Genomic DNA, 25,027 nt, shown 5'->3' with positions numbered 1-25,027 from the left:
GCGGGCGGGTTGCATAGTACAAAAGTGCGCGGCGTGAATCAGCCACCTGGTATTTATGGTAGTCAGAGGGCAGTGAAGAAGGTTGCTGCCACTTCGGGTGAACGTCGTCTCGACCGTCGTCTCGACCCTGGTGCTGTGGAGCGCGTGTGCGGCGCTGTGCGCTGGAGCGAGCGGCGTGTCCGAATGCAGTGGGCCCCGCAGTGGAGACCCTCTCATGAGCCCGGAGGCCAGAGGCGCCAAACCGGAAAGCCGGAAGCGATCGGCTCGCCAGGGGTGTGTGCTTCCAGCGGCTTCCAGGCGAGCCCGGCGAGCCTCGGGGCGCACGGACCACCTACTCGATTGACCGACCATAGGGGCTAACGATCACTCAGTACATAGATGTCGTGTGTGTCATCCAAATCTTAACGTGCGTCACTTCAAAAGATGTGTTATTGAACTTAGTGCTTTGCCCTTGTGTTGAGAGTTAAGAGCAATACGCTCGCAATAAAATCCAGCACACGAAAAATCTACTGAAATTAAGATCCGAGGGGTCCCCCACTTCAAAAATAGGTGTACAACGAGTTGGCAAGTTGACGAGTTGCCGCGAGTAAGGCTCGAGTTGGGATCAATTTGTGGAGAATTTTGCGCTATTTTTCACAATTTTTTTGTGAGTTGGCGCGAGTTCTCGTGAGTTTGACGCGAGTTGGGTGCGGGCAAGTGTACAACGATTTGGCTAGTGGGGGACCCTTCGGTGAGATCACATTTCTTTTTTTTTTATTTGTACCAAATGTTATACGAGATAGAGTTTTGTGACATCCTGCCATACACAAACAGGTAGGTGGTGTTCGGCGTAATACTCGGTGTGTAAAAGTCACCCCAAATATTAACTGACCTTGCTTATGGTGTTGCTCATTGGTGTTATTGAAACTGTCACCTTTAATGAACACACTCGAATACGTTCTCAAAGGCAGTATGCGCCCGTGAGAAAGCCCCCCTCCCCTCCTCCGCTCCCCCACCACACTTTGTCCTCGCACACACACACACACACACACACACACACACACACACACACACACACACACAAACGCGCGCGCGCGTATGCGAAATTAACCGGCACGCATGACAGGGTGCCCTGACCCCGCCCTCGGACCAAAACAAACAAAAGAAAGAAAGTAGACTGGCAAAATGAGTGCTACTGTCTCGCGAGAGATTAAAAATCTACTCCAACGTGTGAGTGAATGTGTTGTGTGTGTGTGTGTGTGTGTGTGTGTGTGTGTGTGTGTGTGTGTGTGTGTGTGTGTGTGTGTGTGTGTGTGTGTGTGTTTGTTGATTGCGTCACTGCCGCCGCAGCATGCGGGAGTATGTGAACTTCTGTGGGAATGGCATATGAGTGTATGTGTCTCGCCGGCTCCTTACCTGCCGACTGTACTCTGTGCGGAGGAAAGAGAACTTTTCACCCGTTGAGTTCCGATCGTTCTGATATAGTTTGGGAAGAGTAGTGTCGATCGATCGATTTAAGGAAAGCATGGCCTCACAATGATATCCCGTCATTTGTCTCACGGAGTAATGCTACCTCAGTCAGAAATGCTACATCTAGTATGGCTAAGAACCATGTCGACACTGACAAAAATAGTCAATTTGATTGGCAATAAAGAGGAATGACTATCTTGGCTTCGTTTTCGGGTGGAGGGAGGGTGAGTCAAACTCCCAGTCCAATTTTTTTTTTACTGATCAAAGTCCTCCAGGAACTCTCTTTTGGTCTGCGCTGATGTGTCGTGCTTAAGGATAAATCGAATTCCGGCACTTCTACAGCAGTTAGTTTACCAAACTATACACCCTACACGTTCCGTACTCTAAGCTTAGCTAAATGATTTTTTTCACATTACTATTTTTCGGGTATCGCAGAAATGGCGTTTTGTTAGGGTATCCGATTGTGGCCGAGACTGGCGCAAAGAACGCCGGGCGGCGCGAGCGGCTGTACAACACAAAGCTAAAGTGTGAAAAGTACGGAGTGCGTCAACAGCGCGGCGAGGCCCCAAAATACAGAGTGCGGGGTGTGAGCTGGGCCTGGGCGGCGCGGTCGGCCGGAGCGGCTCCTGAGGAGCAACGACTTAAATATCTTGTTAGGGAAGCTCGGTGAAGGCTTAGAACATTGTGTCACTCCAGTGAAAGAGCTTATTTTCTGTCAAGAGTAGTTACTGAAAAATAGTCGTAGGTTTACGGGAAACGCGACGGGAAACTTTTCCATGAGGTATGTCGTAGAATTACAATTTCAATTAACTTTCCAATTATTACGCATTGACTTGGAACTGCAAGGTAAAAACAATGTCTGTTTTTTGAGGAATAAGAGGAAACCTGAAGAACTCCCATATTTGAGAAAAACTCCTCATATCTCACCTCAGATTTTGGAGAATCTTCTCACAAAATGAGTAAAAAACCCACATTTTTTTGACCTCCTCGAAATCTGGGGAGTTTTTCTCAAACCAATTCAGGGAGTTGATCCACCGCCAGAAACAGCGATAACGTTTATCGCATGTCGTTTGTGTCGCTTTCCGTGTCGCTAGCAAAAAAAGGGCGACCTGCGATATCTAAACGATATCGTTGCAATATCAAAACGACATCATTGCAATATCAAAACGATATCGTTATTGAAATATCAAAACGATATCGTTGCAATATCAAAACGATATCGTTGCAATACCAAAACGATATTGTTGCAATATCAAAACGATATCGTTGCAATATCAAAACGATATCGTTGCGAGGTCGCTATGTCACCCTATTTCTGACGATGTTAAAGTTATCCCATTTCCCTCCAAAAATCAGCCATTGGTCAGATAGCCGACAAATTCTAACCAATTTTGCAAGCAATGGTGACATTTTTGTCCACAAAGTTAGACGTTTTCCGAGTCGATTCTCTCTGACTGGGTTACATAGTTACGTTATGATGAGAGGAACCTGTTTTTCCTCTCTCTTGTTTTACGGTAGATGCCCAGACTGTTTTTGACCTTAAAAAAATTTGAATGATTGTTGTTATGTGAGTGGGGGGAAGTCATTTCACTGCGTTTTACTGGCGAGCAGGGCAGAGAGGAGCGCTTCCTACCGCTGCCCACTCGTAATAGCGTTGGGCCGGCCGAAACACCCAGACGGGGAGGGGAGTTGGGGGTGCGTGCAGAGCGGGGGAGGGGCGCCAAAGTAAGCAGATATTTCCGTCATATTTCCCGCGTTCAGTTACTTTGGCGCGGAAAGTGTTCTCACTGGAAAAGCAAAGGCGCTGTCTAATATGCCTCTTCAGAGGCGTTAATGTAACACAGGGTGTCCGCTCTGCTCTGCTCTTTAGTTTTTAAAGGGTAGACAAGCCCGCCCGCAGACGGGTCCGGTCGAGAAGCGGTGAGCGGGGAAGTGGGAAGGGAAGGGAGAAACAGGTGCGCTGGCTGCGCACCTCCTACCTTCTCAAAACTATGGGCAGAGCGGCCACCCTGTAGTACCTTCACAAAGGCGCTAATGACCCCCAAAGGTGCTATTTTCAGCAAGTTTAGTGCTTTTTGCAGAGGCATTAGTACATTAGCTCCTTTAAAATGTGTATCGTAGCACCTTTGTTTTTCCAGTTCAACTTCGAAGTTGAACTCTTACAAGTGCACTGGTAATTTTTTGTGGAGGATTTGGAATGGGCTATCGCAAATTTACAACAAATCTCGTAAATAAAAATTACGACAAAAGTAAATTTACGAGATTTTTAACAGTGACGATTGTTAAGGAAGGATTTTCTTCGCATTGCACTGGAGATCGTTCGTAATTAATTCGCAACTACGAAGCAGCCTCAATCGTTTGCAAAGGGTTTTATTGTGTGTTAGGCAGTTAAACGCCTGGTTTATCAGCGCACTGGTCTATCTTATCGAAAATGGGAGAAATTTTCGTTTGTCATTTATTATTGTTATCTGTGCAATAAGTTTCTTTCCGTTCGGTGTTGGTTCATTGTTTTGCGATAGGGCGATAGCAATCTGTGAATCCTCTGGCGGGATTCCTCTCTCGTGACAAACCATCCTCACGTTTGGGCGGCAGGACGAGGAAGGACGTTATCGCACCGGACAATGTGACGTGTATGGCGCACTCTCAAAAGTAACAAGCACTGTATTTTCCGGGGGGAAATAACGTAAACTTCGAGAATAACGTCGAAACGTATCACTAAAATAAGACGACTAAAATCAGGGGTTCAGATAGCGAGCGAAGAAAGCTCGTCGCTGGCCGTCTGATCTATGTGAAGTTGAGGAGATCTAAAGCGACGGAAATAAAAAGAAAAGGCCGTTTGACGCGGAGGAGAAAAAATTAAGAGATGGGCAGGTGACACTGTCACGCTTTCTGGGATGGGGGATAGCGCTGAGCTAGGTGGGGCGGGGCGGGGCGGGGCGGGAGCGGCGAAGGGGGTGAGGGCGCCCAGCCCGCAATCAGCTGACTGAGCCGGGCCGGGCGAACCAGTGCAGCGCTGCAGCCCGCCCGAGCCGAGCAGAGCGGAGCGAGCGGAGCGCTGCCGAGAGCCGCCGCGCACAGCCGTGTTGTGGGTGCCGCCCGCGAGCCGCGATCCTCCTGGAAACAGTCGCCCCCGAAAGGATTATTCCGAGTTTGAACAGTGACGGTTCACAACAAGTGTGTTTGTGTGTGCTCATTATTTTTGAGAACTTTGCCTCGTTTTCTTGCCGAGTAGACGCACAGCAGTGTTGTTGTTGTTGGTGTTGTTGTTTTCATTTCGTATACCATAGTTGTGTGTTTGTTTGCTGTCTGTGTGTTAGTGTGTGCGACTGATCGTATTTTGATGTGGTTTGGGCCCGCGGGACGGCAGCAGCCACCTGTCGTGCTTGGCGCCTGGGTTGGCCTGCAAGCCGTGCCGCAAGCGGTGCGGCTGGGGCTGGCGGCGCGGCGTCGCTTTGACCTGATACGAGTTATCTCCCGGCTTGCCTCCTGCCGCCGGCGCCGCGCCAACCCAGCCGGATGCACTATTTTGGCACTGCCAAACCTGGGAAACTTTTGAATTCCACACGCCTCACTGACAGTGTTTCATGTTAATGCTAACAAAATGCTAACTAGTTTCTTTTTTGGGCTGACGGATTATGAGGCCGTAGTGCATGCTCCATGCTATGCTTGTAGTTTCTGGTCGTCACCTCACCCCTGCCCTTCTACCCGGACTAACCGCCCCGCCCCGCCCGTCCCGCGTTCGTCGCGGTGCCCGACAAATGACAATGGTGTCGTGGACACGCGTCCCCGCCCCCTCCCTCTCCGGCCCTTCCCCGGCGGCAGCACTGTGCTGCACGGCTTTCCGGGGGTTTCTACCTCCGCCTTCCCTTTTCATCATTATTATAACAACCATTCCGCTGTCATTCTACTTGTGCAAAGCCGCGTACTTCTGCATTGTTATGCAATGCCTGCTGCCCTAGTTGTTGAGCGATTCTTGTCTTGAACGCTCATGAACAAATTTTGAAATTCTCATGCGATGCCCTGCCCTAGCTAGCTACCTCTACCAGCGCGAGACAGATTTGCACGTTTTGGTGACGATGTTTAGTCGGTATTCGAACTTGCCCGCCTATTTGCGCCCGTCTGTTCATCTGTTCACTGTTCATCTTGGTGGGTTCAGAGTTTCGCCTGCTGACATGGGGCACGCTTGCGACCCGGTATGGTTCTGCTGCCTGTGTGAATGTGCCTGCTCACGCGCCTTGTGAGTGCGTGCTTGAAAGATATCGGGGAATCCGTGAGTGTGAGTGAGAGTGCGTGTACCTGAGCGCACGCATTTCGCGTAGCCAATTCATGCACTGTTAAACTTAACCTGACCGAAAAATAAAGAGGTCGTCTCAACGTAGGTGGTTCGCGCAAAAAAATATTTTTCATTTTTAAAAACGGGTTCCTAGGGAAGTGCTCACAAGTTAACGTTTCACCTTTATGAAATTCAAGGATATGCATAACTACTGATCAGTCAAGAAGACTCTTCGCAGAATCGTTTAATCATAGGACAATTTCACATTCCTTTTTCATGAATGTTGTATCTCACTTAACTCAATATTTTTTTATGTGCCGCCACTGTAGAAGTACCTTTGCGAAATGGAGCATTTTGTTTTTAATATATTATCTGTATACTATGCAATTTCGTAAATTTGAGACAATTCTCGCCAGTTTATTAAAACTAGGCTATGTCGATTTAAATTTACAGTATTTTTAAAATGGAAAGTTTTCCCGCTACCATTATATTATTTTCACAACAGACGTTTCCGAGCCGTTTTCGTCCGGGTGCGGTTCCACCCCAGTGCACGAGTGCGTGCCGGCGGTGCCGAAGGCGGCCCGCTGCGTTAGAAGTCACTCGCTCTTGTTTTTTTGCACCCGGCCGGCCGGCCGACCCTAATCGAGACGCAATAGATGAGGAATCTAGCTTGCTCTAGTGCTCACCCACTCCTAGAATGCCGCTCTGCCCCTGCTGTAGAAAAAAAAAAGGAGTAAAGTACGCTACGTTGTTGGAATTCCATGCTTGATAACTTTCGTTGTGCATGTCTGCGACTTGCAACCCCTGCTTCCGCCACGCCCAAACGTAATTGGGGAATAAACGACGTCTCGAGTTTCGAAATAATTTTATAAAATACACTCTAGGGGACAATTTTGTGCTCAAAATCGTTGCCTCCTTAGAAACAAAATCTCCCCCTTGCCTCTTACCTTAAGAGGGTATTCTTGCAGAGTAGAGATGCATTCATGTGTGTTATTCTGTTTACGTCTGTCACGACCCCTGCGAGGGGCTTCGCCGGAGGCGCTCGGCGCTTTTGTCGCCCTTTGCTCTGGCGCGCTGCAGTGCCCTCACGAGGGCTGGTAGTGAGACAGTTCAATTAGTCTCTGTTGCAGTCTTTTTCTGCTCTTCCTCCTTTTTCTCCCCCCCCCCTTTCTAATCCGCGCGACGAGGATGGACGCGGGTCAGAAAGCGGAGGTCAGAGAAGGCTGCCCGAAGGCCTGCGGGCCCCGCGGGTCTTCCCCCTTCCCCCCTTTTTTTCTCGGCCCGGCACTCGCGATTGACAGCGCTATAGCGCGAGGTAATGTGGAGGAGGGGGCGGGGGGTTGGCGCACAGGGTCTTCTCGTACGATCCATATTCTGCTTTTCAAAAGTTGTGCATGTCTCGCGGCATGTCTGCTGTCTGGTCTTATCTTGCCATTTCTATGGCACGCAATGGTGCTGGTGTGCGTGCGGGTCTGTGCGTGTGTGTCTGTGTGTGTATGTGTATATGTGTGTGACGGCAATCGTGGCCCTTTATACTCAACAACCACTGTGCGTCTAGTCGGAGCGAGGTGAAGTGCAACACGTGTTGGTCGCCGCGGCTCACAAGGTTTGGCGCCCTTGTAAACAGCAGCCGGACGATGAGGAGTAGCGTCGCCACCATGATGCCGCCGCGCTCGCGCGCCTGTCTGGTCACCGTCAGGACCTACGCCGTGAGTACCAAGCGCAGAGAAACAACTGCAGACTACAGCGGCTAGAAGAGGGCGTGAAGGAGGAGTGCGGAGGAGCAGAGCGCCTGTCAGGGTAGGCAGACAAGTCTACTCGCGCGCACCAGAGGGCGTGAGGTTGCCTGTCCCGCAGTTCGCAGGGGCTCAGAGCGCCCGTCGGGGTAGGCAGGCTGCCTAACTCGCGTGCGCCACAAGGCCGCGGTTGCCTATCCCACAGTTCGCAGGGGCTCAGAGCGCCCGTCGGGGTAGGCAGGCTGCTTCACTCGCGTGCGCCACTAGACCGCGGTTGCCTATCCCACAGTTCGCAGGGGCTCAGGGCGCCCGTCGGGGTAGGCAAGCTGTTCTACCGACGCGCACCACAGGATCAACGGTTGCCTCCCACAGCTCCTTAACATGCAGACAGCAAGACGGTGCGACGCGGAAAATGTGGTACAGTGCGTTTTGGGCGTACATTTTTGAACCACTACGGATTAAAAGACCTTGTAGTTTTGTGTTCCCTCTATTGGCGCGGAATGCTGGAGTTTACTCATGTCTTTCCCGTTGTTCGCCGCCGCCCTGACCCGCGCCCGGCCGGGTCGTTGTCGTACAACAACGCCGCCGTTAAAAATGCAACACGAGTTCGGTTTCCACAGTCGTGGCGGTATGCGCGCTGCTATCCGGTAGCGGCACGGCGTTGCGTGTGTTGCAACGGGCGCCGCCGGCCCGCGCCGGAGGCTGTCTCCCTCGCACCCGCTGTAGCCCGGCCGGGCCCGGGCTGCGGCGGGCGGGGCTCGGTTAGGCCATCCTGTGTATCCCGTGCGGGTGGAGACGTGATATCGGTCAGCGATTAGATCGAGCCGCCCAGTGGCGCCCAAACTATGGTCCAAGCGATGCACGCGCACAGGTACAAATCTATACAAGGTAGGTACATGAGAGGGAGAGAAAGGGGAGGGGAGAAAGAGGGAGAGAAAGGGGAGAAGAAAAAAGAGGAGAGAAGGGGAAAGAGGAGGAAGGAGAGAAAAGAGGAGAGGAAAAAAGGAAAAGAGGCAGAAACAGGAGAGACTTTGAGTATAAGTATGGGGTATGGGGGTGCAAGGAGGGGCAGTCGCCATTCATTTGCCACTGGCGGACGTCATCGTTCTCGTTTGCCGCTGGCCGCCTGCGCACCCTCCGGCAGCGCCGATGTGTCATCCGCCGATAGGTGCCCTTAGTGTTACATCAGGCGTTCACAAGAAGACGCCCAGCACTCTAAAAAGGGAGAAGCATTTATGGCATCTACGTTAATGTTTCCTTGTGAACATCTCCATTAGATAGAAATTTGTCTATACCTATACTACATTATTGCTTTGTAGAAATTTAACAGTGTGGGTACGAATCCGCTATTGTGCCTGAAACATCTACAGTTGTCATTTCCCGTTTAGAGTGTGGCTGACACTATAGGAGTGAAAAGGAAACTGCACCAAAAAGGGTAGAAAAAAGGTAGCGAATCCCTCTCACAACCGCTCTTTTTGTCATGAAATGTCGAAAAAATTTCTCGCTCGCTTCGCTCGCGTTTAAACCAAAGTTTAAGACCGAACGACGTCAACAAGTGTGGCAAACACAGTGCTCATAGGGAGGTGCCCGAGCCACCAAGGCTGAAAATGAATGACAGAAGTGAACTGGCTGGAACAGGGCATAAGAGTCTCCTAATGTTGCATAAATCCTCTAAAACCGCTCTTTTGGTTATAAAATACGACAAAAAAATCTCGCTCGCTCCGCTCGCGGTTTTCTATTATCATGATCCCTTAAGAAAAGAGCATTTAACCCTTATATATCCTGTCGCATACGTCAGCGCCAGCATTCACACAGTCTCCCTTATTTATGTTTGAAAAGGAAAAAGGTTATAATGACGGACAGATTCCTGGATTTAATTTTTAAAGGCGTAAAAAAATTATTATCGTCAAATTGAAACGTAACAAAGCGGGGGGGGGGGGGGGCAATGTCCCAAAATAGGGCTCTGCTATGTAGGTACATTTTGCGCCCAAAAGGTAGGTACACAGAGAGGTTTGCACGGGTACACAGGAAAATTGTGGGCGCCACTGGAGCCGCCTGCGGCCGAGCGGAGTGCGGCGGGCGGCGATGGGGTGGGCAATGGCTGGGCTGGGGAGGTATTTGGGACGGCCGGAGTCAACTCGACAACAGGCTTCCCGCTATTTGGAATCAAATTAACGTTCATGCAAGATTACACTGGAAAAACAAAGGTGCGAATCCCCTACCTTTAAAAGGCAATTAATTTGACCTTTCGCACCTTTTGCTGGATAGTTTCATATGAGTTCCATACAACTTGATTGTCCCCTGCACATTAAATGGCGAGGAACAATTTTTGTGTACGAAGCCTAGATGTGTTTGTGAACATCTAAAACAGAAACAAATTTGTATCCATCGTACATATAAAATACAGCATTTGTACCCAGCCTAGGTGCAATTTGTACCAAGGGGGGTTTTACTCCAAAAGAACGTGTACAGAGTACTCTGTATTACACTGTATTACGCGGTATTACGCCGGTATTACATGGAAAAAATACAATTTTAAAGCATATTTTGATATTTTTCGGTATTACATTGTGCGTAATACCGTGTAATACCCAGGTCAAGTGTACCGGGTATTACGCAAGGTAAAACCCCCTCGATTTGTATCTCCACGTACAGACAAATTTGCATCTGACAGAGATGTGTTTAAAGACAAATCTAACCTAAGTACAAAAATTGCCCCTCCCCATTGTGGTTAAAACTATACCAGGAACAGGAGAACTACCCAGCCAACGCCTCCCGGGCCACCCGGGCCACCCGGGCCACCCGGATCCGGATGACCTCTTCTCGCCCCCTCTTGCTTGCTTTTGCTTGCATTTTTCTTGTCCCCACGATGACCCGAGCCTTCCGTGTTCCAGGAGCGCGAGCGGTTCATGCAGCGGCGCCAGCAGCTGGAGCAGCAGCACGCGGCGCAGGTGTCCGTGGGGCTGGCGCTGTCCGCGGCCCGGGAGCGCGGGCTGCGCGTGGAGCGCGACCGGCAGGACTCGCAGGAGGCGGAGCGCGAGGTGACGCGCCTCGTCCGGCGCAACGGGCCCCGCCACCCGCCGCCACCGCTGCCCGCCGCCTCGCCGCAGGTCAGCAGCATGCGCTAGTGGGTGGATGTCGCACACTTGTAGGTGTGTGAATGCCCATTCGCGATCTTCAGAGAGTAAAAGTGTAAAGTTTCCTTTGAAAATTCACAAATTTGTGCCTCCAAGTATTCGAATGGCGTTCACTCACCTGTCCAAGTTTGCGAAATTCACACACTTTCGTTTCCGATGTAGCAAGCTGGATGAAAAATGTGCCAAATCTTTTCTTCTAAATGTTAACGTCGTGCTAACGATCTGATTATGACTTCGTGCAGCCCGACGAGGATGCAGCGGTGACAGCGCGCGCAGTTTCACCCGCGGCCATGTCGACGTCCCCGTCGACCGTGGTGGTGACGTCGTCGCTCGTGCCCCCGCCGCCGGCGTTCACAAGCGTCACCCTGACTCCCCCCGCCCCCGCCACCACCCCTAAGGTCGTCGCGAAACCGCCGCTCCCGGTGGCCACGGCCACGACGACGCCCGTCGTCAACGGCGTCGCAAAGGTAAACGGCGCCAGCACAGCGTCGTCGACGAACATCACCGCAAACGGCGTCACCCGGGTGAATGGTGTTGGCGGGGCCTCATCGGCGGGCATCGGCACGAACGGCGTCGCTAAGGTAAACGGCGTCGCTAAGGTGAACGGCGTCGCCAAGGTGAACGGCACCAACGCGTCGTCGGCGACCTCGGCTAACACCACCCCTACCGCCGCCACGAACGGCATCACCAGCATCCAGCAAGTGAGACTACGGCCGATTCAGCCCCAGCAGCTGCAGGCTCAGCAGCAACGGTTAACCCACAGGTTAGTCTCGGCTGGCTTGCTTTTCTTAACCAGTAACCAGTATACAAGTTTTCCGTCTATCTAGCCTTGTGCCAGAGGAAAAAGAGCGAGGGGAGGGGGGCGTTACTTTTGGGAGTGTCTAAATTGAAAGGTCGTGTTTCCGCGTGTTTTCGCCTATGTGACCCTGTGCCAATGTCTCTCACCAGGACTCCGAGCCCCGCGCCGTACTGCCCGACCCCGGACTACGACTCCGACTCGTCTGGCAGCACGCTGCACACGGCGTCCACGGGGTGGACGGCCAAGGCGGTGGCGCCGCAGCCCGGCGCTGCAGTGGCGGTCGCCCCGGAGGTGGAGATGCAGAGCCTGGACAGCCTGGAGCTGCTGGAGCCGCGCACCAGGCAGCCCCGCCCGCCGCAGACCTACTTCCAGCAGAACAGGTGCGCTAGATATGGACGTAACTGCAAATTTTTAATGTCAAAAAGGAAATTTTATTGGGAAACTTCACCAACACAGAATATTTGTATTTTATTTTTCACAATTTATTTTCAACGTTTGGATGACTTAGTAATTTTGTACTTTTACATACCCCCCTCCCTTTTTTTTGACTATGAACGTGCCACGGAAACGCTAATGAGAAACGCTTTTTTTCTGGCCTACGTCCTCTTGCTTGAGTCATTGAGTCCGGAGGTCACTCACAGTGCGGGCGCAGTTCTGGGCATGCTAATGTCAGAGTGTGCGGAGTGATCTTACAGAAAGTATGATAGTTTTTCTCGGGTTCATTCGGTAAATTGCGGGAACTCGTCCGGAACGCCTGCGGGACTCCGGATAGGCCACGCTGCAGTACACGCATGCAGTTCATGCATGATGTTTGCCTACATATCAGGCGCTCTGACAGCTTGCATTCGCTGAACTTGGTCGTTTCGCACCCGAAAATAAAATGCGTTTCCTCGCCTGTCGTCGGCGACGCTTCCTGGGCCGTCCCTTGTGAAGCTCCCTCCAAGTCACTGTTGAATTCTTGCAAAGCAATGCTTTGCTGAACTGCGAAGTGATTAGATCCTTTGTATCTACGAAGCATTTACTTTGCAATTGCAAAGCAATGAAACACGCTGCAAAGCACATCTTTACGATTTCAAAGCATAACTTTGTAAGTAAACGCCGTCAGGTCGATCTAACTGCCCTCTTCGTTCTCCCCAGGGGCGCCCCTGCGGCCAGGCCGTCAGTGAGCGTGACCATCCGAGAGTACGGCGGCGGCAACAACAGGCAGCCCTCCAAGCTGACCTTCCTCAACGGCGCCGCCCCCAACGGCAACGGCGTCAACGGCAACGGCGCCGTGGCGCAGGAGGGGCTGCAGAGCGAGCTGGCCGCCACGCTGTCCAGGTCCAACCTGCGCTGTCGGACCGACGTGATCGAGGCGGCCGGTGACGAGGAGTCGAGTGTAAGTAGTGCGGGAGGGGGGAGGGGCCAACCACAGCCTCCCGAAGACATCTCTTCTGTAAAGTGGACCTGCTGACCTGCTTGTTTCCTTTAGTTGATACTTATTTGTTTCCTCCGACTTAAGGTCTCTTTAAAACTCTCTCACATCGTTTATTAACGCATGTTACTGTATTGAGACTGATGGTTTTGGGTCTTGCGCAGGAGGCGCCGAAAGCTCTGGATGATGTGAGTCGTGGAAACGTCACAGTCACCTCTGTGAATGGCAGTGCAGGCTATTTGCGTGAGTGTTAACATACGCTCATACATACATTCGAATAACATAAAAAATTACTCCTTTTAAAATGTGTAATTCTTTTCCCCTCTAGCTAAAAGCAATGTGCCCAATGGGATACTGAAAAAAGCCCCCGGAACGCACATGGTGCCCAACGGCCTGCCCGTAGGCCATGGCATCACTCCCGCACTACTGGCGGGGGCTGGCGCAGCCCTCAAGACTAAGTCATCTGGGATCTCTACCAAATCTATCACCTTTGGAGCCAAGTAAGTTGGCATTTTCATATATTGGACTTACTTAATTTCTGCTTCTTCTAATTTTTATTCTTCTACTTTTTTCTCCCAGAGCTACTATTATTAATGAAAAACAAGTCCCAACCTGAGATTGGGTGTGTCATAGCTAGTACTGAGTAGGGAATGTGTGCTCAATTCTTCTGTTCTTTAAAAAAAAAAATCAATGTTCCTTTTTCATGTTTTAGTGAGGTACTTTGTATGATTGCCATTGCCATACCTCTAAAATATAGTTACTTTGTTTCGATCTCACAAATCATTGTGAGAGATAAAATGTAAGTCATTGTTGTTAACAAAAATTTATAAAATGTTTCCTTTTACAATTCTGTACGAAGAGTGTCGTTGAAGGATGTGTATTTAGTACATTGAAGGCAACCACTATGTTATTGCTCAGAAATAAACAACATCGTGGAGTTTGTTTTGTTAAACCTGCATTCTTGATATGTTTCTTGCCCTGAATGAGCCCTGCATGTAATTTTAGAAATGTTTATGCTGTTGATTTACACATCTAATTGTAACTTATTGCCAAAGTCCAAGAATAGCTTATGTGCTGAATAGATTTTATAAGCTTAAATAGACATGTGTCATCTTCAATTTTATCATGTTATGTTCTTACTTTTATCAGTTAAATAAATGTGTATGTGATTATTTTGTTTATGAACCTATAGTTCTTCCTGCTCCAGTGCAGGAGGTTAAATATTTGTACATAATACTACTCTAATGTTAAATTGAATAAAAATTTGACTGCTTAGATTTCGTCTTGCCTTTCTCATTCTCTTAAACTATCCAACCACACTCTCCTGGAGTGATACATTTCCCCGGCTTAGAATTGAATAGGTGGACTCTCAATGCAAAACTTCTAAATCTCGTGACGTTTTTACCAGACGTGGCACTATGCACTATTTCCGAGCTGGTTTGGCGTGCCTCATAACGACGACCATTCAGACATGATCAGGCAGACGCCAGAACTCTGCCCATAGAGCAGACTCGGCATAGGTATTCTTCGTCTTCTAGTCAGGTAGAAGTAGCCATGGCCATGGTCTTGACTTTCTAAGTACCATTGTTGCACGGCTAACCCTACGAGGTCTTTTATTTTCAATTCCAAACCAAGTCAACTCCGAATCCGACCTTATGTGCGAGCGAGTAGTCGGCTGGGCAGCCCAGCGTACGTGTTCGAATCGACCGCGCTTCTCCTACTTCCCTGTTTCGTCCACCTGCCCCCCCCCCCTTTTCTGCCTCCCCCTTCTTTTCCCTGACCCCTCTCCTGCTCTCGCCCCCCCCCCTCCCTTCTTTTTTCTTCCAGCTGTGAAAGCGGGCGAGCGGTGCGGCGGGTCTGTCGTCTGGCCGAACCATGAACTTTTGATTACATTACATGTAAGAGAACGTAGGTAGGATTAGAAACCCTTCAGTTTTGGCGGAAATAATTTAGTGGAGCGAAACGACAGGTTTGTAAAATTTCTCTAATGCTTCTAAGTAAAATAATTCTAGTACATTCCTGGGGGTTATACCGCCTGTAATGTTTCATCATGGATGTACAGAGGTTATGTAATTTACACGAATTTTGTGTGAAACAATTTTCCTTACCTCCAGTTTGCTGGTTGTGAGAATTCTCAGAACTTTCTAAACCTTATCTCTGTATAATTTTATAAACAATCATTCTTTCAGCAATTAATTAAAATTCTGAGTCTTTCACTCTGTATTTATTCAAAGAAGGCCACTTAAAATCAGGCTTTTCACCCTTTTCTGCTCTTTTAATAGATCCACCAGGAAAAATGGATTCAGAGATCAAGCCAGTGGAAGAAGTCTCTGTAGATAAAGAGGGTGAAGAAGGAAAAACTGAAAGCAAAGAAGAATGGTTGGATATTCTTGGTAGCGGACAGATTAAGAAAAAAGTGAGTTACTTAGACAGCTGATTACTATGACTAGTTTAAACTGCATTTTGTTTGTATTAACTTATATATTTGCTCTAAAATTCATTTGCCACTAAGGTACTTGTTGAGGGAGAGAAGGATACAAGACCACAACGATCTGACTTTTGTGAAATCAATCTAGAAGGAAAATTGGAAGATGGAACAGTTATAGAAAAATATGAAAATTTAATACTTCATGCTGGAGAAGGAGAAGTACGACTTCCTTACTTAAATGAAGACACTTTGAAACCACATCCCACTGACTAATTTCACAAATATTTTCAGGTAATTCAAGGAGTTGATCTTGTGCTCTCCTTAATGGACCAAGGTGAATGTTGTCTTGTTGAAATCGGACCTCGGTTTGGATTCGGAGCTCTGGGAAGACCAGCTGAAAAATCTTGTAAGGATTCCTTCTCCCAGTATTACCTACACGTCTAACATCTCTATATTAACATTATCGTCATAGTTCCAGCTGTACCAGAAAACTCTACTCTTCTGTATACCCTGGAGCTGCTTAATACGAGCCCTGAGCCAGATCTGGAGATGATTCCAATAGCTGAACGGAAAAGAATTGGGTTGGTTAATTGGTTTATAAGCAAGATATCCCCTCTCAATTGTACGACTTAATCCATTTGTATTCTTCCAGCAATCGTAAAAGAGAAAGAGGAAATTGGTGGTATGGAAGAGGTGAAAACACCCTTGCCATTCAATGTTATCGCCGTGCTCTGGACTATTTAGATGAAGCTGTTGGTGGGATCCAGATAGAGCCAGACAATGCTATTAATGATGCGGTAAGTCAAAAATCTCTCCTTACAATTTTAACTTAAGGGGGAGTTCAGAGCTCTTTGTCAGAGATTGATAATTGGGTTTAAGCCTCCCCCAAAATTAATTCTTGCTCCGCTAACTGGTAGATATTAAGGTTTATTTGCTAGTGTCGTGAGTGAAAACACACACCTCCAACTGATATCTTTTCTGGTTTTTTCAATATGAATTCTACTTAATTCTGTAATTAAATTCCAGAACAAGGAAGAGAAAGAGCTCTCTCTCATTGATATTCTTGAAGATCGCCTTAAAGTATACAACAATCTTGCTGCAGCACAGTTGAAAATTGGTTCCTTAGATGCTGCTCTTATGTCTGTAGAGAATGTACTCCGTTGCCAACCAGACAATGTGAAGGCCTTGTTTAGAAAAGCAAAGGTAAGGGCTTTTGTATTCTCATTCTAGCTGTTGGCTCTGAAATTCTGGTATCAAGTTGAATACTGAGCTGGTAGTTATTATTAAATTATACATCTGCTTCTACCAGTCTCCTGTATTTTTGTAGGTACTATCTGAGAAGGGAGAGAACCAGGCAGCATCTGAAGTCTTGGAAAGGATAACTATTCTAGATCCAGAAAACAAAACCATTCATTCTGAGCTTAGGAAAGAACGCTCAAAAGCCAGAGAAAATACTAAACTACAAAAGAATCTTTATCAGAAGATGATGGGTGGGTCTACTTCATCCCAAACTTCCAAACAAAGAAAAGCTGACTGCAACCGCTCCAAGGTATTTTGTCAAAGTATTATATTATTCTGAACATGCAAAATTGAAGATAATATTTGTTGTACTTTCAGTTCTGTTTTCCTTCTATAACAGCTTTATTTCTATATGTGCTGTTTCCAGTTTGCTTCGGTCCTGCCGTGGGGTATGGTGGTTGGGAGCATGGCTACTGTGGTGATAGGAATGGTTGCTTACCGGCTGAAGTATATTTGAATAGGCATATTCATATTTCAATGAAGAAATTTAGACAATCCTCTCACACTTGTTAATATACAGTATTTTGTTAAATTACTTCTTTGGCTCCCATCAAGAGAAATTTTCTTAAGTGGTCGAATATTGATGCAGTGGAACAAGTCATTATCATTGCTGAACCATCTCTGTATATATGTACCATAAAATCAGAACTCATATCCAAACAAGTAAACCACTTCAGTTTCGAGAGAAGACTTAAGTTTTAAGAGTTGTATTCTAATCAATTTTGTCATAATCTTGTGACTGATTACATTCCTTTTGTACACTTCTTTTTTTGTACCTCCAGTAATGTTTTGCATGTTTTAAATGCCTTTTAAAATATTTTTTATGCTTTTATCAGGAAATGATGCAAATTACTTACGTGCATTTCTTATTCTTATGTAACAACATCAATACGGTTCTCCTATTTGTACACTATTTTGCTTTGGATGCTTGAGACTTCCCTACTTCAATTCTCCTTGGAACTGCATGATGTTAACTGCCATTCATTCAGAATTTTCTGTAAGAAACATTTTTTGGTGTATTTCAAAATGCCTTTCATTGGTCCTCCATGTTCTTAACTGATATTGCTGTTTTGGGGTACTGATACACATTACCCATCAATCAAATTGTTTTTCAATCTTATATGACAATTAAGCGACCAAATTTAATGTTTGGCAGTTAATTATTCATATTTTCCCAAAATTCACGCTTAGCAAAATTTCTTATCACATCACCATGCTGTAAATTCTCCACTATCATGAATTTTTGTTTCTTCTTGTAATTCTTTTTTAAATTTTGAAAATCACCATAAATCCATGGTTTGTTCCAACATTACTTTTTATTGCATTATAGGATGACTCATCAGAAGAAGAGGCACCTGATGAAACCTCTACAAGTGAAGCAAGCAGATGTTCTGTGATGTAGAGTTTTGAACGTTTGATCGACAAATGCTTAATTAGTGTCTGTAATGGTGGAGGTCATCAATTGATATTTTATTTTAAAGGTATGCCTGCGATAATCAAATTAATATAAATGAAATTGAACAGCCTAAGGTTTTGTATGCAGTCGACCTGTGTTCTCAACCATGTGTATATTCATATATATATATATATGTATAGCAAAATATGTGTTAATTGTAATTGTGATATGTCATCCCACCCTGACTGAACAAATGTTAATAAATTGTTAAATTGACATGCTACGTATCTTTTAAATCCCACCATGTGATTAAAACAACACCCCACTAAGGTAAAAGCAAAAGCATTGACATATAAGGGGAATAAGTAATTCAGTTCATTTATTCATTCTTTCTAATTAACAAATAGGCTAGAAGTCTGACATTTGAAAATTAATTATGGTCTGTCCTCATCTTTCCAGTTTTGCTGGAACCTAGAATCAGGTGAGTCATCATCCTCTGGATATTCATAAATTATTTCTTCTCTGTTCAATAGTTCAATACGTTGGTGCTGTACTCGTGACCCACTTCGTAATGCTGATTTCTGATACTGAACTATGAACTTTTTTAATGCTTTTTTCTGTTTAAATTTTTCTTCAACGGCCTTATTTTCAGACTGAGACTGCTGTTGAGAGTTTTCTAACTCCTGAGTTGTTGGTGGTTTAGGTATTTGCAGAGGATAGCATCTCTTTTTAGCCTCCAGGATCTGAATATCATTGAAATTTCTAATTGGTTATGCTGTAGCAGAGCAATAGATACATTGTGGTAAGCCATTTTTACTTACTCTTCTGTATATTCTGTCATGTGGTAAGCCTAGAACATTGGTAGTCATCAAAGGGGGAGGTGGTTCCTAGAAACATGGATTAGATGTAATATAGAGTTATGTTATCAAGTAATATACCTAAATAAATAAACAGCTTGTAAAGTAAAGTGAAGAAGCACGCACAATATCCTCAATATCTTCGTCAATAGGATTAGAGTCCTCAGAATTTTCTTGGTTTTTCTCACGTAAACTATTTTGAAGAGCAATTTTGTCGAGCAATTTTTTGGTCTCTTCAAAATTGACAGCTGAGAGATCTAAGAAAAGAAGCAAAGGAGTTAAAAAACTGCAATGTCTCAGTACTGCCTGAACCAGTTAGTGATGGTATTCTTGTTACCTCTTATGAATTTGATGGTAGGTACATGGCCCAACATATTGGCATACATTAATTTATTTGCAACTTTTCCAGCAACACTTGTAAGAAGGTTCTGCACCTCAATTTGATCTTGATTTTCATCCGCAAGCCAGAAGACCTCAACTGTGCTGGTGTCTCTAACTGAAACCTAGAATTACAAAAAAGATTATTAAACAAATAATTTCACAATCTAGAAACTTACAACTAGGTAATGGATTTGCAACATACGCGAGTAATTTCTATTCCTTTGTCCATGATATCCGGAAAGTCTCCAAGGGCTAGAACCTCAGAGATGTTAACCATGTACATTTTGTTTAATGCGCCTATCCTCTTGTTGTCGAGAATTTTGATAGCAGGCTTAGAGCCAGAATCTCTGATCTTCCTACAAAAAAATGAAAACAAAATTTTAACATGACAAAAAATGCAGCTTTTACAGGGTGTGAAATATACAGACGACATAGAATTTTCTAATAAATAGCATTCATTTAAAAAAATAAATAAACTAACCTTTCCAATTTGTTTGACAACAGTTTGTTCAGCACCCTTCCTTGAAAATCAAGTTTATCCGTACCTCTCTGGGTACAAGTGGTGGCAAATTTCCTTGAGCATATTCTTAAGGTTCTAAAACTTTCGCCGAAAATCAATGACATCTTCTAATCACGTTCAAATCGTTTTAGATTTAGAAGACACGAGAACATAACCACAAGCCAAACACCAGCAGCAGCAGACAGCAGCACGTTATCCGCACTCAGTGAGAACAGTAACCGCAGTCACATTTTATTATTTGCAGGCTGCGTCGCGCCAAAAATCAAAGTTTTTCACCAAGGTAGTAGGTAGGTAGGATTGGACATTAGACTGAACAGAAACAGTGAGTAGTGTTTTAGAATATATTTGCCGAAAATATTCCGCAGAAAACTGTTCTCAAAATTTAGGTTGTATCGTGTCCTTGTATACTCATTCTCGGTAGCCTACGGAGTCGTTCTACCATACCTGTAGACCGACAGTGACGGAGCAAAGTTAACCTGGCTTCTTCACATGTGCTGTGGTGTACAAGTACAGTTCGAAGGCGCGGCGTTGCAGGTGAGTGTTTTTATACTCCCTTCGTATTTCACTGGCATAACTTAACTTACAGCGGGATAAGGATGAACGAGGATCGATGAGTTCGACACGTGATAACGGCCCTAACCCCCCAAGTTCGAAATGGTTTCGTGAAAATGATAGCAAGTGATGTCAGTTGTTGTCAAGATCTCGCCATTATTTAGGCCTCTAATTCGACGTCATTTTGATAACAAATGACCCAAAATGATTAAACTGTGACGCTGACATCACCCCAACACCTAATGTCATTTGGACCCTCTATACCCTCTTGGCCTGTTTTATTATTATAATTATTTTTAAAGGGAGAGAGGGGAAAGAGCAATAAAACTTTATTTTGTGGATTGTGCTTGCGCTCGTGTAATAATGATTTTAGTGTTGTGAGAGGGGTGAGAGGGGTTGAGTGAATGGATAGGCGTTCTCTTGGAGTGGGGACACCTGGGTTGTGTCCCAATTCTCGATCGGTTGCTGGTCGGTCGGTTCGGTCCGGTTCGGTCCCCGACCCTGACGAGCCGCGCCAGCAGCCATTCGGCTGCTACCAACACCCGCGACGGCGCGAGGGCCGCGACCGCGGGCGCCCCGCGAGATGACCGGCCGCGAGTCGCGAGGATATGCACCCCTACCTCGGGGGTGATCCGCGGGGGTGATTCGCGAGCCACCCCATAGCGGGGGAGACTCGCGAGGGTAGCCCCGCGACCTGCAATGTCCTTGTCGCGAATGTGTGGCTGCCCTGAGCGGCTGGCGCGGCTCGTCAGGGTCGGGGACCGAACCGGACCGGACCGACCGACCAGCAACCGATCGAGAATTGGGACACAACCCAAGAGTGGGGAGCTGTGGAGAATGAATGAGAAGGGAAGAGTGGCTATGGGGAGGTTGGGAGTGGTGGGAGGTGAGTGTGAGTGTGTGTGTGTGTGTGTGAAGGGGGAGGGGGGGTCTATCCGCTAATCACTGCCATAAGGTCGTTCTGCCGTCGGAGACGTGGCGTGGCGTGGCGGACCAGATCGCGCAGTTAAACTTTCTCTGTGTTTGCCGCATCGCCGTGGCGGGGCGGGGCGCGCCGGGGCGTGGCCGGGGCGTCGTGGCGGGCCGTTGGGCCGTTGGCACACCCCTGGGCCCCTGGGCGCACCCTCCTCCTCCGGGCCGCCGCACTGCCCGCCCCCCTGTCGCACCGTTCGCCCCCACCGGCCTCCACTCGGCCTACCCGCCTACCCTGCGTCTGCGTCCGTCCCGAACCCGTCACTCAGGAGGTGTCATAACGTTTCGTCATCGTCACGCATATTTTCGCACCAAAATTTCTCCGTAGATTTTTCTTGGCAAACTTTCCTCGCCTCGGATAGCAAGTGCGCTAAAGCTTGCTAAAGGGCGAGCGCCGGCGGCACCTGTCCTCAGTGTCAAACGTCAACGATCGCGCGAACGAGGCAGGAGGGGAAGGGGAGTGGTGGGTGAGCTGGGCCCCCCCTGTGGCTACGTGGCGCGGTGACCCAGCGATCGCTCCTCGCAATAATGCCCCTTTCTTACCGCTGTCATGAAGGGAATTGGGAGAAAGGAGAAAGGGGGGTTCCACGGGGTCCTCTTCTGTGTGATCGGCGGAGAAATGCGTGTGTGGAGCCCAACACACAGCAGTGTCGCAGGTTCGCCTAATCCGGGGCCCATAGCGCCTCGCGGGCGGAGCTTGTAGAGCTTGTAGGCCAGCCCGCGACACCGCCGGGTGTCGGGCTTGACACGCGGCACGGTACAGTCTGCAAACACCCAGAAAGTGAGAATGCTTTCGCCTCCCTCACCGCCGTGACGTGATGCCGAGGCGCAGTCTGAGGTGGGAGAGGGGGGGGGGGCAGGTGTCTGGGGCACATGTGCGCCTGCTGACCGGTGATGGCGGCCACTTGTGGGCCGGCCGCCCCGCCCGCCCCGCCGCAACAGTTTGACTTCCCTCTGCACCGCCCCGGTCGGGGCCCCGGTTATGCTTACGCAACGACGCAACGGTCTGGCCGGCCTGCCGTCCTGCAGGTCCTGCACCACCGCGGGGCACGCGTCGCTCGTGTGTGGCGGAGCCGGGCGGAGCCGAGCGGAGCCATAGGCGGCCCGGAGGAAAAGGGTGATTAAGAGCCGCCGATTTTGAACGACCCGAATGGCGGCGCGGCGGCAGCCCGGCCCTTCCTGATCACTCCTGCTGGGAGGGAAGACGGTGGTAGAGGTGGAGGTGGCAGCGGCGGGGGTCGGCACATGGCAGAATTATGTCACCTTAATCGGGATCTGGACCAATTTGCCTCGTTATGTTTTTAGTGCTTTTCCCCCGTCTTTCGAGCGACGTCTACCTCGTCGTCATCAAGTTTGTTTCACAATGGTTTTTCCTTCTAAATATCTGACAATTATTTGGGGGCCAAATCTCACCCCCTTTCCCGTGGCAGCCGTGGGACCCCCCCCCCCCCCCCAGCCTCTCTAATGACCTCCCGCTGTCGCGCTCGCGTCAGGCCTAAGTCGAAATAAAACAAGCGAGCGCGACCAGGACGGTCCATCAGCACCATGGGGTAATGAGCGCGAGGGAGAGGGGCGACGACATCAGAGAGAGAGAGAGAGAGAGAAATAAGAGGGAAGGGGGGGGGAGTGAGAGAGACGGAATATAAAGTGAGGCGCGGGATTGAGGTATTCGGTAACTTTCTCTCCAGGGGCAGGAGGCGTAGGATCCGGAGGCTGGGAGCTGGGCCGCGCGCCGCCGGCCGGGGTGTGGCATACCTTACAAGGGGGACCGCCCGCCCGGCTTGGGGGGGGGGGGGGGGTCATGGGCAGGTGTATTATTTGCGGTCAGTGACCTGAGCGCCCCCCGATGACGCTCAACAAGGGGGGCCGAGGCCCCTCCCTCCTCCCCCAGCGCCCGCCATAAGACTCTCCCCGAACTGCCCGCGTTGGGCTCCACAACGGTATGTCCGTACGTGTTGCCCCACCCCTCCCCCTGCCACCGTCCTTCCCATACGCACCCGTATGTCTCGCCCAGTTGTTTTCACTCACATTATCCCGAGCGTGATTATAGCTGTATTCATTTAGGAGACGACTCGCTTCGGACGCACCAGCCCGCGCCCGCCCCCGATCGGGCGGTCTGGGACCCATTTACCGCCTTCACCCCCTTGCCCACCCCACCCCACCCCTAGCCGCCTGTTGAGTTTTCCGACGGGTGTCGCTCTGAGAAGAACCCATACGAAATTAATTGAAACGCGGTGGCTGCTCATGACGCGTCATCCGCGGATTGTGTGTTCTTGTTGCCAACCTTTGAGCCACCATTAACACGTCGTGGTACTTTTAGCATGCGAGGCCCCGCAACTCCGAAAAATCGAGTACACCTTATTTCCGGATTTCAAATTATATCATGGATTTCAACTGAATTTCCTTCGATTTCATGAAGATTTTCAGTGATTACAGCAAGATTTTCACTGATCTCAGTTATTTCCATAGATGGGAAAATCACTTGCGAAATACTTCGCACACCTACCCCCAAAATAGTTCCAAATAAAGGCGAAATAGAGCGTAATAGACCCAAAATAGACGCGAAACAGTTGGTGAAATAGTCACGAACTACCCCTAAATAATACGAAATAATCGTGAAAAAACCGAAATGGCAGGGGAATACTACGAAATAGCCCGTACGCTACTAACCCAAGTGATTTCCCCCCTTCCATTGATTGATTTCCTAAGAATTGAAAGTGAATTCGACAGATATGAAATGAATTTAGATGACTTCAAGAGATTTCAATTTCATTCAAAAGATTGAAAGTGAATTCAAATGATTTCAAAAAACTAAATTTTGCGGATTTTAAGTCTAGTGACGAGTGATATCGATGGATTTCAAGTGAATTCAAGGGATTTCAATGCGGTTTTATTGAAAAGAACTTTGATCTAAAAAAGTTCCGACCAGAAACGGATCGTGAAAGCAGATGATACCAATTTAAGAGTAAGCTTTGTTCTACCTTTCTCCCATATTTATAAGATAATTTATATGATTTAAGAAAAACATTACAGACACTACATTTAAAAGATTGTGACCGCGCTGTATCGTCTATCACCATATCATTCGTTTTACGGCTTGTTTACAATCCAGCGTCCTGCCCTGTGTTTAGTTTTGAAGCGGGGGCTCTGGCGGAGGGAGCGGGTGGGGGAGGGGGTTGGCGCGGCCTCCTCGGCGCGGGCGTGCGGCGACGGGAATCGAGCCTCATGCCTCAGCCTCACTATCCCCCCTAGCACAATATTTAAGATAGCTGGCCCTGCTCTCGCTTCTCTGTCCTTACCGAGAGTAAAAGCAATGACACCTTACTTAAATATTCTTATGTTTACTTATGTTAAGTCTCAGTTAAGTAAGGTTTGTAAGGTATCATCTGCTAAAAAACTGTTTGAAGTAAAAGAAGCCTTCTTTGATTTAAAATAAATTTCTTGAAAACTCAAACAAAAATTTTGTGTCTATCATAAAGAAGCAGTTGATCTCTGGGTGGATTTCCTGTGAATTTATGAAATTTGAGTTATTTCGATGATCGACAGAAATAAAAATCGGAAAAATCGGAAAAATGTTTGAAAGAATGCGCCGTTGCCGCTTTTTCTCCAGTTGTACTCCGTATCCCCCGCCCACCGCGCGGTTCAAGCGCGCGGTGACTGAGGTCCGGGAGCGTGCCTGTCCGACCTCTCGCTCCCGAGCGACGCGGCGTATCGACCTACAGGGGCGGACTGGGGGGTCAAGTGCCTGACCGTGTAAATTCAGCGTGGGGCCCCCGGTGTAGTGCGGGTTGCCTACCTCGTAGGGGCAACAGTC

The 25,027-nt window shown here is 48.1% G+C and overlaps 3 protein-coding genes across 5 annotated transcripts in view; 2 read left to right on the top strand and 1 right to left on the bottom strand.

Annotated features, from left to right (window-relative positions):
• LOC113206995 (SH3 and multiple ankyrin repeat domains protein 1) overlaps positions 1-14,085 on the top strand; it is a 58,201-nt gene extending 44,116 nt beyond the window's left edge. Inside the window, exons 11-17 of the mRNA XM_026423322.2 lie at positions 10,353-10,568; positions 10,838-11,358; positions 11,544-11,774; positions 12,532-12,772; positions 12,973-13,051; positions 13,137-13,308; positions 13,388-14,085. Of these exons, the coding sequence (XP_026279107.2) occupies positions 10,353-10,568; positions 10,838-11,358; positions 11,544-11,774; positions 12,532-12,772; positions 12,973-13,051; positions 13,137-13,308; positions 13,388-13,424 (1,497 nt within the window). The 3' untranslated portion in view covers positions 13,425-14,085. The remainder of the gene's footprint in view (positions 1-10,352; positions 10,569-10,837; positions 11,359-11,543; positions 11,775-12,531; positions 12,773-12,972; positions 13,052-13,136; positions 13,309-13,387) is intronic.
• A 530-nt stretch (positions 14,086-14,615) lies between these two features.
• LOC113206996 (peptidyl-prolyl cis-trans isomerase FKBP8) lies at positions 14,616-18,207 on the top strand. 3 transcript variants are annotated; one of them, XM_052264196.1, is made up of 9 exons: positions 14,616-14,706; positions 15,091-15,224; positions 15,321-15,455; positions 15,528-15,642; positions 15,709-15,817; positions 15,889-16,033; positions 16,263-16,439; positions 16,564-16,785; positions 16,903-18,207. In XM_052264196.1, exons 2-9 carry the CDS (start codon positions 15,105-15,107, stop codon positions 16,990-16,992), a joined length of 1,113 nt encoding a protein of 370 aa, XP_052120156.1. In that variant the 5' UTR covers positions 14,616-14,706; positions 15,091-15,104; the 3' UTR covers positions 16,993-18,207. The 3 variants fall into 3 exon arrangements, with proteins under 3 accessions (XP_052120156.1, XP_052120158.1, XP_052120155.1); XM_052264198.1 differs by having other exon boundaries at positions 14,616-14,777; positions 17,866-18,207; XM_052264195.1 differs by having other exon boundaries at positions 14,616-14,777.
• LOC113206972 (uncharacterized) lies at positions 17,743-19,895 on the bottom strand. The gene is made up of 6 exons (XM_026423286.2): positions 19,651-19,895; positions 19,372-19,525; positions 19,126-19,291; positions 18,915-19,045; positions 18,753-18,818; positions 17,743-18,674 (listed from the first exon to the last, which is right to left on the bottom strand). Exons 1-6 carry the CDS (start codon positions 19,791-19,793, stop codon positions 18,366-18,368), a joined length of 969 nt encoding a protein of 322 aa, XP_026279071.1. The 5' UTR covers positions 19,794-19,895; the 3' UTR covers positions 17,743-18,365.
• Positions 19,896-25,027: the final 5,132 nt, after the last annotated feature.

The sequence above is a fragment of the Frankliniella occidentalis genome, unplaced genomic scaffold (genome assembly GCF_000697945.3).
Source record: "Frankliniella occidentalis isolate FOCC.00 unplaced genomic scaffold, Focc_3.1 Scaffold17, whole genome shotgun sequence".
Classification (NCBI taxonomy): Eukaryota; Metazoa; Arthropoda; class Insecta; order Thysanoptera; family Thripidae; genus Frankliniella; species Frankliniella occidentalis.
The sequence above is the reverse complement of the archived record's forward strand: the minus strand, read 5'-3'. Positions and strand labels throughout refer to the sequence as shown.